Source organism: Talpa occidentalis, unplaced genomic scaffold, assembly GCF_014898055.3.
Source record: "Talpa occidentalis isolate TD23 unplaced genomic scaffold, MPIMG_talOcc4v2.1 talOcc4.6, whole genome shotgun sequence".
In the NCBI taxonomy this organism is placed as follows: Eukaryota; Metazoa; Chordata; class Mammalia; order Eulipotyphla; family Talpidae; genus Talpa; species Talpa occidentalis.
In genome coordinates this window covers 35410009-35422598 of record NW_023604972.1, presented here as the reverse complement: position 1 = coordinate 35422598, position 12590 = coordinate 35410009, and the positions used below count along the sequence as shown (strand labels likewise).

The 12590-nt window shown below is 32.9% G+C and overlaps 1 protein-coding gene across 21 annotated transcripts in view; it reads right to left on the bottom strand.

The window, feature by feature from the left end:
* ADGRL3 (adhesion G protein-coupled receptor L3) overlaps positions 1–12590 on the bottom strand; it is a 766591-nt gene that overhangs the window by 104553 nt on the left and 649448 nt on the right. For all 21 annotated transcript variants that reach the window (XM_054688025.1, XM_054688026.1, XM_054688014.1 and 18 more), the window contains 2 exons: positions 5884–6093; positions 2292–2512 (listed from right to left, as the gene is read on the bottom strand). In XM_054688025.1, coding sequence (XP_054544000.1) covers positions 2292–2512; positions 5884–6093 — 431 coding nt within the window. The remainder of the gene's footprint in view (positions 1–2291; positions 2513–5883; positions 6094–12590) is intronic.

Below are 12590 nucleotides of genomic sequence, written 5' to 3'. Positions count from 1 at the left end.
TTGCAAGATAGCATATCCAACTACTTAAGAACATTATTTGAAGTAGTATATGGTCAGTCACAAATTATTATTATTCATTTTAATATCTTAGAGGGGACCTACATTAATGAAAACACAGTCTTATAAGAGGAGTAATTGCTAATAGGTTTTTTTGGGGTATGATGAAAAGATTCTAAACTTAGTCATAATGGGTGTATAACATTGTGAATGCACAAAAACTATTGAAGTGAACACCTTAACAGTGACTGTGAAGGCATGTGAATTATTTCAGTAAAGATGCTATGTTTAAAAATCATATGCTCTATCTAATCTCCTTCTTTGGAGACCAGATGCTGTTTTTGTTTGTTTTTTTCTAACCCTAATCTGTTCCACAGTTGTCACTGGGATCCACAGAATGAACTCAGATTTTACCATAATTCACAAGGGTTAGATTAAAAAATAATTATTATTAGTTACATTTAGACAAATGGTTTTAGGTAGCTTGTCAGTGTATTAACAGGAAAATTCAACAGAAATGAGATGTTATTCTTTTAATCACATTGTTGGTACCTCTGCACCAAAACATATTCTATTTTAACAATCATCCCAATTACTTTGTAGTCTGCTTCTTGGCATTCCCTCTCTTCTGGGAAGCAAGCTGCTTTACTGCCAGTATATTCAGGCTGCTGACTGCTGGTGGAAAGTCATGAAATTTGGCTTATTAACTTCTGTACAAATTGATGTTATCTAACTCATCTGTGCCTTCATTGCCTCTTGGAAATCTTCTTATTAATGTCTAATTGGCTCCTTAACACATTTTCCATAGTGCTCATTTCAAGGCTTTTCAAATCCTCTATCCTCTCAATGTGACCTCACCTATTCACTCAGTAAAAGTCAGTATTCTTTCCTACTATATGAAGTTCCTCTACTTCAAAATGTACCTTATTTGTTCTTTCCGTCTTGCTCACCTTAAAAGTGGGGTTATTTTATCACCTCAAAATTATCCTAGTCTAGTGGAAATAAATCTGCTTCTTTTTATCACATATCTGCCACAATCTAGCTCTATAGCTCTATCAACATAGGAGATATGTCTCTGTGTGTATATGTATGTGAGTATCTCTATACTGTATCTGGCCCTTAGATTTTTTTATCTGTAAAATCAATGCCTTGGACTTTGTGAGACTTTGTGAATGTGATGGCCTCTTTTAGTACTGAATCAATCTCCACCTATCTATTTGGTTCTTCTTACCCTATACATGTTTGGGACTTCACTTAAAAAAATCTTGATTACTGTGATTATTTAAACTAATATTTCTACTATTTTTCTATCAAGCTTTTTCAGTGTATAGATAATATTTGAAGACCCCACTTTCTTACTACTTACTTACCTCTTCACATATTCCAATTTGGCTTCTGCTTCCAGAAGCTAACTTATTAAAATAGTTGTTGCAAAGGATAAATGATCTTTCTTCAATGTTTATTATACTTGAATAATCTTTGATATAAAACACCACAAATGGTATTTTGAAACACTCGCTTAAAATTTTCTTCTCACTTTCTCGTGGTTTGCTTTCTACAGTTCTGATCACCTCTTCTGTTTTTATATTCCCTCCTCAAGGTACATACTAAAAGTAGGTATTTATCAGAAATACATGTTGGTCATCTTTCTAATCTTTTTCCATTGAAACTTTCATTTATCCTCAGGATGTTATAGTTATGTTGATGTGGATTCCAAAAATATTTTCCATAAGTTTCTTAATAGTATGCTGGACATCTCCACATGTCTCAGCAATTTAGTTATGCTGAAAATAAAATTCATCACTATACTCCAATACTCACCAGGAAAAACAATGGGAAAAACTTAAGTTTCTCCTGCTTCTATAGCTTTCCTTTCTGTTAATGATATAAATATGTTTCTAGTGACCATGACATATCCACAAGGAGAAATGCCAAGTGTAAGGGACTATAGTGCCTCTGCAAAGACAGATTATAATACCGCTACTTCTTCATTTGAAAAATGTCTCAATGCTCTGAAAGATATTAAAATTATAATTTCCTTATAATTATTCAAGCTTATGTTAATGTGGGCAAATTATTCATGTTTTAAAACAGCATCACTCTAAATGTCAGAAATATTTTCTCTTTTTACATTATCACTAAAGCATAATCACAAATTGAATTATCCCAATTTGCTTCACCAGTTTCTTTGTTTATTGCTGTGAGGCTACACAAAGACCTAAGCCAAGAAAATTCAAAGTGCTTATTTCAACCATATTTAAAAAGAGAAAAAGAGGAAAGAAAAACAAACTCACACTTTATCTGTTCCATAACTCCTGTAGTCTACTGCAGCGGATACAGCCACAATCAGTGCAGGCATGCCATAGCCGACCAGGTAAAAGTATTTTCTACGTGAATGTTCACTTTCAAAAACCTCCACCAGCATGATATAGAGCTGTACTCCCTCCAGAAACATCCAGGTAAAGGCAGCCAAGAAGAAGAAATGTAAAAGGGCAGCAAAAACTGCACAGGCAATCTAGGAAAAGAACAAACAATGTATCAAATAACTGCTAAATAAAATATTACCAACTGCCATAAAACTAGAATAAATATTTATCTAGACCACAGTAATAAACCAGATCTGTAAAAGGATAATCTAGACAAGTTTTTTAAAATTCAGATATTAAAACCTAATTAAATATAACTTACCTTTTAAAACTTTATTTAACACTTATTACTAATGGCCTATGGGGAACAGCATAGGATAATAAAGAAAATTAAAATATTTAGGAAAAAAATGTAATAGGAGCCTATGGTAGCTATTACTGAAATTAGTCTATAAAGGTTTTAAAGTGAAAATCAGGAATTTTTACTCTTGGTCATAATCCTGTATGTGCTCACATATGAAGTTCTTCAATTGTAATGGAGGAAAAACATTAAAATCAGAGAGGATAAAAGCTCTTAAAAGTAAATAACTAATTATAGTATTTTATGATGAGCATATTAACTTGATATTACTAATTCCTTGTTTATTTCTTCCCTATCATGTTTTAATAGAATTTAAAGTGGCATTGGGTAGTATATGATGTATAGTTATAAAAGTAGATCTGGTTAAAATAAAATGCTCAGGGGTCCTCCCTGGTGGCACAAGGAATTATGTATCAGCACTGTGAAGCAATCCGAAGCTACTGCAGAACAAGTTCGATCCCCAGCCAGGGAGGTGACTCACATGGCACAGCAGACCTCTCCTGCTTGTACACTGCTCCCCTCAGCAGTGTATTTCAGTCAATTCACCTGTTCTGCTCCCCACTCTGTCTCTGGTGAGTCCTCTCATCATCCGCCCCTCTGGCCTACACCCCAGTTCTTGTATGCATAAATAAATCTTTAAAAAATAAATTAAATGCTCAGGAAGTGCTTTTATCTCTCATATTTTGTTATTATAGTGTTGATCTAGAAATTCTTGGTTCTTTTACTGAAAATAAGCTTTTCAACTTGAGGTAATCCCAATTGTTTATTTTTGCTTTTATTTCCCTTGCCATAGGGGTCCAGTCCTGAAAACATCTTTATTGTTGATGTCATGAAATGTATTATTAATACTTTCTTTATATATGTATATCTTTAATCAATTTGGAATTTATTTTTGTACATGGAATTAGAGAGTAAGTCTTACTTTGGCATATTTTCTAAGGTATTACAAGTTTTTTTTGTCAGTTCCTGAAATTCTCATTCTTTTGGAGAGTCTTCATGTTTTTCAAAAAGTCCTAACTAAAGTCTATTGCTCCTACTAGTAAAGAGCAGTAAATTTATAAAAAAAAAATCAAATTAGTATGGATTGAATGGTAAGTATGATTCTTGAGAACTAAGACTAATGCAGGCTAATTTAATTGTGTTAGAGAGATGACAATGAAGGGGACATGAGGAAGTCAATTTAGGGGTGCAGAGAGAAAGAGAATCTAAGAGAGATGTAGACAGGAAACACCCATCTAGCTACACTTTATTTATTTATTCATTCATTCATTCATTCATTCATTCAAGCCCTGGGTACAGTCAGAAGCGCAGGAGGGTGAGAGAATTCACCAGAGCCAGAGCGGGGAGCAGAACAGGCAGACTGATAAAGAACACTGCTGAGGGGAGCAGTGGGTGCAGCAGGAGAGGTCTGCACACTATGTGGGACCCTCGCCGGCAGCCAGGGTTTGAACCAGCACAGTAGAGGCTGTGGGCAGCTTTGCAGCCCAGTGCTCAACTGTTGCGCCACCAGGGAGGCACTACACTTACTTTTAAGAGTAAAGAAAAGATGGGTTGAACTACCCTCTAAGATAAAGTTTTTCCTATCAATCATTGTTCTCCATCTTCTTGTCCAAAAATTGTTTTGTGAAGTATGCAAAATTTTGTGAAGTTTATCAAATCATATGTAGCATTAGGAAACAAAAATAAGAATGAGATTTCTAAATGGAAAAAAATCACACAGCATTTGAATTGCAGGTTAAAAGGAGAATGATGATTTCTTCTTGGAAAAACAGCAGTTTTCCATATCTTGCTTTTTAGAGTTAGAAAATCAAGTATTAATTTTTGTTATCAGAAGACTTTCCTTTTGGGGGAAAGAAATGTGCACATTGATTGCTTATTCATATGTATGCATTTATGGGAAAAGCTGTCACATTTGTATATGATAACCAATTAAAAGTATAATCACCATAATTGTACCCTTTACAGCCATTAATCATGAATGTGTAATCACAAACATGAATCCAACTGCATTTTTATTATAAAGTACTCCATACATATGGACACATAGTACAGAACAACATCAAGGGAATGAATTATTTATTATGCCTACAAGTCTTCAAAAAAATGAAAGTTTTCTTCTCATTTGCAGTTTTAGTCATGAGAACAAACTAGCAATTATGTGCATTAATCTTAAATAAATAGAAAGGGCCTCACAAAACTATAAGTGGGTATAAACTGTGTAAAGTATTTGATGCTGTCTGTTATTCATATTTTCTGTTAGGGTTTACCAAGAACACATAGCTATTGCTGTTCCTTTTCCCATTTTCTTTCCTTCCCTTCCCACCACCCTTCATTTTTTCCTTTTTGGTATGATTGATGTAGATAGTAGCAAAGAATAAAAGTAGCACTTTAAAAGATATGAAATATATCTGGGCAAACATAGTTTATATATTCTCAAAATCACATACAGTTTAAACTGTTTTTTATACTATGTCCAGGGGCTACCCTGGTGGCCCAAGGGGTTAAGCGTCAGCACTATGAAACAATCGGGAGCTACTGTAGCAGGAGTTTGTTCCCTGGACAGGGAGGTGAAAACATTGTGCAGCAGATCTCTCCTGTCTTGCCTGCTGCTCCCCTCAGCAGGGTATTTCACTCAATCCACCTATTCTGCTCCCCACTCTGTCTCTGGTGAATTCTCTCACCCACTGTACCTCTGACCTGTACCCCAGTTCTTATACGTATGCATAAATAAATAAATCTTTAAAAAATAAATAAATAAATGATGTCCATTAGAAAAATTAGCCTTGCCATTCTGTTTTTAATATTTACTCCTGTTCATAAAGTATATTATAAACATAAAAATATGTCAATTATATCTGTTAGAAAAGAAACTCCAGTTCTCAAAGATTTTACTTTCCTCAATAATAAGCTGTGATTAAAAAATTGAAAAAAAGTAGTTATTTAGAAAGCTAGTTTTTGAACAGAATTTCTGAATGTTTATTTACAAAGCCCCAACACTCACTCCTCCTTTATGACAATGGGTTACGAATAATGATAAAATTGACTATCATCTGAAAATTAGCATCTAAGAAGTAAAGATACTTGCAAACATGAATATTACCAGCACTAAACAGCTGAGAGTGGAGAAATTCTTTATTAATATCAATGTAAATTGCTTACTGGTTGATCAGTTCGGTTGATACCAATCAGAAAGAGTAGTTCTGCTACAAATAGGCTGATGCAGAGGTTCTTGTGGATGGTGTTACGGTCACTCTGGAGCCCGCGGAAAAAGCAAAATGTGAAGATGCAAATCAGGAGACAAACAAGGGACAGCAAAATTCCAACCCATGTGATCACATCCAGAAGAAGGTCATGGACCGCGTCACTGTGCTGGAAACACAACAGAAAAGTCGTAAGTTGCAATTATGTATAAGCAGTAATAAAATTTTATAAGGGTCTGAATTCATAGGGCATGATTTTAATAAAGTATTAAATATTCTTCACACACACAATAAATAGGATAGTTAATTATTGGGGTTTTTTAGTTCACAGGTAAAGTGCTTTATCTTTGCTCTGAAGTGCAAATCAGCTTGCCATTGAAGGATGTCAATACTATTTGCAGCTTCCTTAGCTATACACATTTTCAGGTTATAAATAATAGAAGGAGAGCAACTGAATTCTGGTTGGAGATTTCAAGGAAAATCCCTTTTTTTTTTTAACCTATATCTCTTTTTTAAGGCTACTTTCTCCACAACTCCTGCTAGGGAATAGTCTATTAAAAAATTAATCTATACACTTGGGCAAGTTGTGTCCCAACTGAAATATTTTCTGAATCACCTAGGACTTTGTGAAAATTATATTTCTTTATCTTATAAATCTTTATCAGAATTTTTAAGTTTGAGTTCATAAAAGCATTCATTTCATAAAGATCCCCAGTTAATTCTGATAAATAGCCACATATGGATATCATTTATTTAGTGGAAGAGCTAAAAGAATGGGGAAATTCATTAATTAATTTTATAGTGAATGACTTGGAATCAAGAAGATTGATCCATAAACAGAATCTGTTATACACATATGGAAAATAAGTTATGATAATCATTATACCCTACAGCATCATAAAATGGATTATAAAAATAAGAAAAAGTTCACGAAAACTTTAGTAATATAACTGCATGTTTTGACTTTGTTTAAGCGGGACAATGAGCTTCATACATCCTGGGTTCATTGGTCTGCCCACTAACTCAATGTGGATGAATTCAAAACTCTATTTCTGCCATGTGGTAGCTTGTCTTTACCCCAGACTACTTCCATGAAGTTTCAGATTTTACAAGTGGGTCAATTAATCAGTGTGCCAAGATGTTGGAGTAGAGTTGAAAAATTGACTGCAACTATTAATTCCTTTTGCTTTCTAAGTTTCTTGAAAAGCTCTAAAGACCTAACTTCTATCAGTAGGAGAATGAATAAATAATGGTCAAATTATAGAATGGTATTCTACAGTAGTTAAAAATCAGTGTTCTAGATTTGCAGTCATAAATATGAATAATTCTCAAAAATACCTTACACCTCTTAAAAATTCAAGTGACAAAAGAATTTGTTGTAACATTTCTGTAAAATTCTAAAAAAAGTATCAATGAAATTTTTACATAAGTAGCAAATATTTAACGTTTATGGGAAATGTCTTAGTTGATAAAAGCTATGTTTCTGATTGATACTATTTTCAACTGCGTGGCTCTTACACACTGATTTTTATTTCTGCATGGAAGTTACTCATTTAATTATCTTTACCATCAATTTGCCTTAAAAACACACAAATCCTGGGTTTCTATTTTTTATTAGTTTTTATATAAACTAAATATTTTCAAAGACTTTTCTGAATGTGAATTTTTTTTCTGACAAGTAAGCCACTATGCTATAACCTGAATCATAACACTACTCAAATTGCCAGATGTGACTTCACAGTTGTTATTGATAAAGAACTTTGCTTAGAACACTGTCAATGAAGCAGTTTCAAAATACTCCTGCATAACTCCAGATACATTTTTTGGAAGGATCTCTAATCATGAAAGAAAACCACATGAAATTTTGCTTTCACTGTTTTGTTCTCCAGGGGACAATACTAAAATAGTATTGAGTCTCTGACAGCTTAAATTACTTTTACTATTTCAGAGTGGGAGAGTGGTTAGTGCTACCTGGTTTCCTGAACAGAGGGCTATTTGCTCTCTTCTTTGATTCAAAGAAAAGATGCTGTGATTGAGTATCAAGCACCAATGTTCAGCACAGCAGTCTTCCATAATGGGAAAACGGCAGATATAACACATTCTCAAATGTACCCTAAAGACCTAAAACACTAAAAAAAAGAAAGAAAGAAAGAAAGAAAGAAAGAAAGAAAGAAAGAAAGAAAGAAAGAAAGAAAGAAAGAAAGAAAGAAAGAAAGAAAGAAAGAAGAAAGAAAGAAAGAAAGAAAGAAAGAAAGAAAGAAAGAAAGAAAGAAAGAAAGAAAGAAAGAAAGAAAGAAAGAAAGAAAGAAAGAAAGAAAGAAGCAAAAAAAACTCCTACGTTTGTCTGAGTAGGTACATTATCACAAATGTATTTACTTTCCTTAGTAGCATTGTAGGTTCTTCAAAACCCCATGTACAGTTATTAAGAGAAGAATAACAGATGTCAAAACATCAGCACAAAAAGTACATTGCACTCAAGACAAAGCAGAAAAAAAAGTGTAGTGATTATTTCACTTTTCAGATATGGCTGCATAGATCAGGAAATGTAAATAACCACCACCACCACTGAATATATTATACTGTGATAGAACTACACCTCAAATACAACCTACCACTTGAATTTTCTTGGTAAGAAGGAAAGAAAACTACATAAAATATTAGTAATAGATGTGACTATAGCCTTTTTAAAAAATAATAGTCTGCATAAATGAACTTTCTGGAGGTTAAGTCATGAAAAAAACTAAACCCCCTTCAAGAAAATGGTCAATTGAATGAAATTTTTAAATATGAGATAATGACTACTGTTTTCCTACATCTACATTCCATGTTCGTGCACTGCCTAACTCGGCTATCTATAATATTAACTATAAGTCATTATATGTCCTGAAATGTTATTAATCTTATATTTTTTATAATATTTTATATGGTATATAATTTTATAACAGGATACAGGAAAGTAAACAAAATAAATTTCAAGAGAATGAACTTCTGAATAGAAGATAGAAAGGTGTGAGAGAAAAATTTCCAGTTAAATGACAGAATGATTTATCGGAATTAACTTTCAGGAAAGTAATGAGTCTATGCTCTCTAAAAATGATTCCATTAAGACAATACTTGCTTTTCAGGATTTTATGATGTTTGCATTCACATTTCAAATGCCAAATATTTTGTAATATCCACAGAAAATTTCTAATTTTTCCTTTTGTTTTTATCTCATTGAATTTCCTTGGAATCACTATGGATAGCTTAGTAACTTAAATTCCACAAAATGGTGATTGCCAAATTGGGAACAAAAACATACCTTAAAAAAATGAAGTTTTGTGAATATCATTCTGTCAGTATGAAACTGTCCAATGGGCCGATAGCTGTATTTAATGAAACTAAATCTAAATTCATGAAATAAGGAATGTGACTTTTGCCTCATGATTTTAAAATAGCTCAATATGAGTTCACTAAGACCTTAAAAGCTCAATATGAGTTCACTAAGACCTTCACTAAAATCTTAATATTTATAATTTTATTGTCCAAAAGCAAGTCAGCAAACAAGATGGAGAAACAGATTTAAAATGTTTTTCATTTTAACTGCATTAAGTGTTTCCAGATGGGAAAGAAAGTATATGAATTAATTTTGAAGACTTCTGGATGATTTCTTCTTTTTTATATTTTTAGCAAGTTATGTTTGCCAGACATTGTTTGAATAATCACCCTATGATAATTATTAACTATGGCCCAGTAATTATCAAGAACCCATTTTACTTTCTGTGGGATAATGTATTATTTTGCAAACCTATGGGCATTCACTTTCTTAATGAATTATATAAAGCATTGTTTTAAAACATAGATTTCACTGATGTCAGTAAAGTTATGGAAGACCTATTCTCTGATAAATGAGGTATGAACTCTGTGAAATAACTTCCTAGCATTGCTCCAACTCTTGGGAACCAGGTCATCAAATGCAAAGGTCACCCCACAAATGCTTGAGAAAATAAAGGAATCAATAATCTAGGGAAATTACAATTTCCTTTGCAGAACAAGATGAAGGTCAACATTGAGTAATACAGTAAGATCAACAATATGATTTCATTTTTAGCAATTTTATAGTAAATTAACCAAAATAACCGAGCAACGATTTCAAATCTCTGCCAAATTGAAAAAAGTCAATCTAAATATTTTCCGACTTTAATTTCTAAGAGTGAACTACTGCAACAAAGAACACAAAAAGTATTCATTGCCAATTTTCCACTGGGTTCAGTAGAATTTATTCAGGAACTCTTTTTGAAGCACAGTGTATAGCACATGCTGTTATTTGAGATTTCCTTGCTTTGAATTTAAAATCTCACTGTATTGGGTGAACTAGATCTGCAACTACCATACCTAAAGAAACAGGAAAGGAAGCAGAGGAACACGTGGAAACTAAGTATCATAGAGTCATTGAGAATGAAGTGCAAGAAAAAGCTTTTTTTAAGAAAAAAATAAAGTTGTTAAACCAAAAACCAGTAGTGGTTAGGAAATTTTAAAGGAAATAAAATCATCAAGCAGTAAATAGGATTTTGGAAGAATCTGGAATGAGAATAGGAAATGAAGGTAGCTAGATAATATCATATTATCATTATTATCTCCAATTTACAAAGAATAAAACTGGCATGAGAATAAATAATTTACCCAAGATTATTCAACTAGTGTGTAGTAGAAACATGATTACTGATCTGGTGACCAACTATCTCAGTTTGTTCAGTATGTCCTAATTTTAGCACTATATTTCAGCATCAAGTGAGTCTCCTCCAAGACATCAATCACAGCCATCAGAGAGGGGTGCAAGAATTTGGAAGGAAAGTACAGAATCTATATGACAGCCAAGAAGAGGCTGGAGACAACACTATTGTTAGTTTTTAATGGAGGTAGCATTGATTATCCACCTTCCTTTGTGATTCAACTGTGTTATCCACCCAACTACTGAGGTTGGCAACCATGATTTGCTGTTCTTAGCATTGAGTCACCCCCATGGTGCCATTATTGTGAATAAGGCACTTTAAGTGTGCAACTTCAGTTGTGATCCTGAGTTCTTCTTTGATTTTGGCTTAATTGCTGTATGTTACATTGATGGTCTGCCCACTTAATTTTAAATTGTGAGCATTATGGCCATATTTTCTAATAGTTCATTGGTGAAGCACTATTACTGATATTAATATTAAATACTACTAATTGTCACTGTTAGGTAGTAATGATAATTATGTACAGATTACTTATTAGATATCAAATGCATTTTTAATCTGTTAGTACTGTTTCCCAGTTGGTTCTCTCAAAAGTTGATCAGCCTAACTGGGGGTCATTCAACAAACTTCCTGATTGCAGAAAAAATGTTTATCTTCTCTTTATTATATATTTTTTTAAGATTTATTTATTTTTATGCACGTAAAATCTGGGATATAAGTCAGAGATGCAGGGTAAGAGGATTTACCAGAGAGAGTGGGGAGCAGAACAGACAGATCTACTGAAATACTCTGCAGAGGGGAGCAGCAGGAGAGAAAGGAGAGGTCTGCTATGCTATTTGGGTCACCTCCCTGGCCAGCTAGGGATCCAACTTGTACTGCAGTGGCTGCTGATAGCTTGATAGTGCTGTGTCTTTAACCCCTGCACTGCCAGGGAGGCCCCTCTTCATATTGTTTTCACAAGTGGACACATATACACACAAGCATACACACAAAATTTCTGAAAGTACCTTTTTATAGGAGTTATGTAATATTTAATGGGGTGAAAAAGTTGGAGTATTATTTGAAATGCCAGATTTGAATTACCCAAATATAAATATGCTTGCTATTAACATTTATACATCATTCTTCTAGAATCATTTCCTCTGGCATGTAAGAAAAGATAAAGTCACCACAGTGAGAAAGCAAAGTTTTAAAAGACACAAACTGATTTAGAATAAAATGAGAATTTTGCTTAATTAAATTTATAAAAGCCTATTTAAATGGAAGCTGTCCCATGTTAAAAAAATGGCAAGTAAAAGTTCGGTAAATTCAGTCTAAGAATTGTCACTGGATACTTACTATATGTCAGTTACTGAATAAAACAGACTATAAATATAAATAATAAATAAATATAAACAACATATGTACACACACGTACACACACTTTTTACTCCATATTCCATTTTCATTTGATCTTATTAATTAAAGCAATCTCAGTTAAAAAAAAAAGATAGTTATTAGGCTTTCATTTTCCATTCTCATGAATAAATTTATTACATTTTAAACAGAGTAGGGTCTTCCAGATAACAACACTGGGAAAAACAAACCTGCAGGCCTAGTGACAATAACTTGAGTGAATACTGAATTTTATAAAATGAACATCTTAAAAGCTCCATAAAGTGGATTTTTAAATCAGTGGGTAACCCAAAAATAGAAGATCTTTTAATAGTAATGCTTACACTGTAAAGGTACATCCAGTAAAGTGGAAATCTCTTGAATTGTATATAACAAGATAAAGTGGTTTAGTTCAGCTATATTTTTGTTCAAATGCTTTTAAAATCTTATTTATAGTTTACTTTATTGCTTATCTCAGAAAGCTATATAAATAACTTTTCTGGAAAATCTAACTTAATTCCTCTAGAGTCCAGTAGTTCTCTAAATTTATCACTAACACAGCAATATGATATATGCCAGG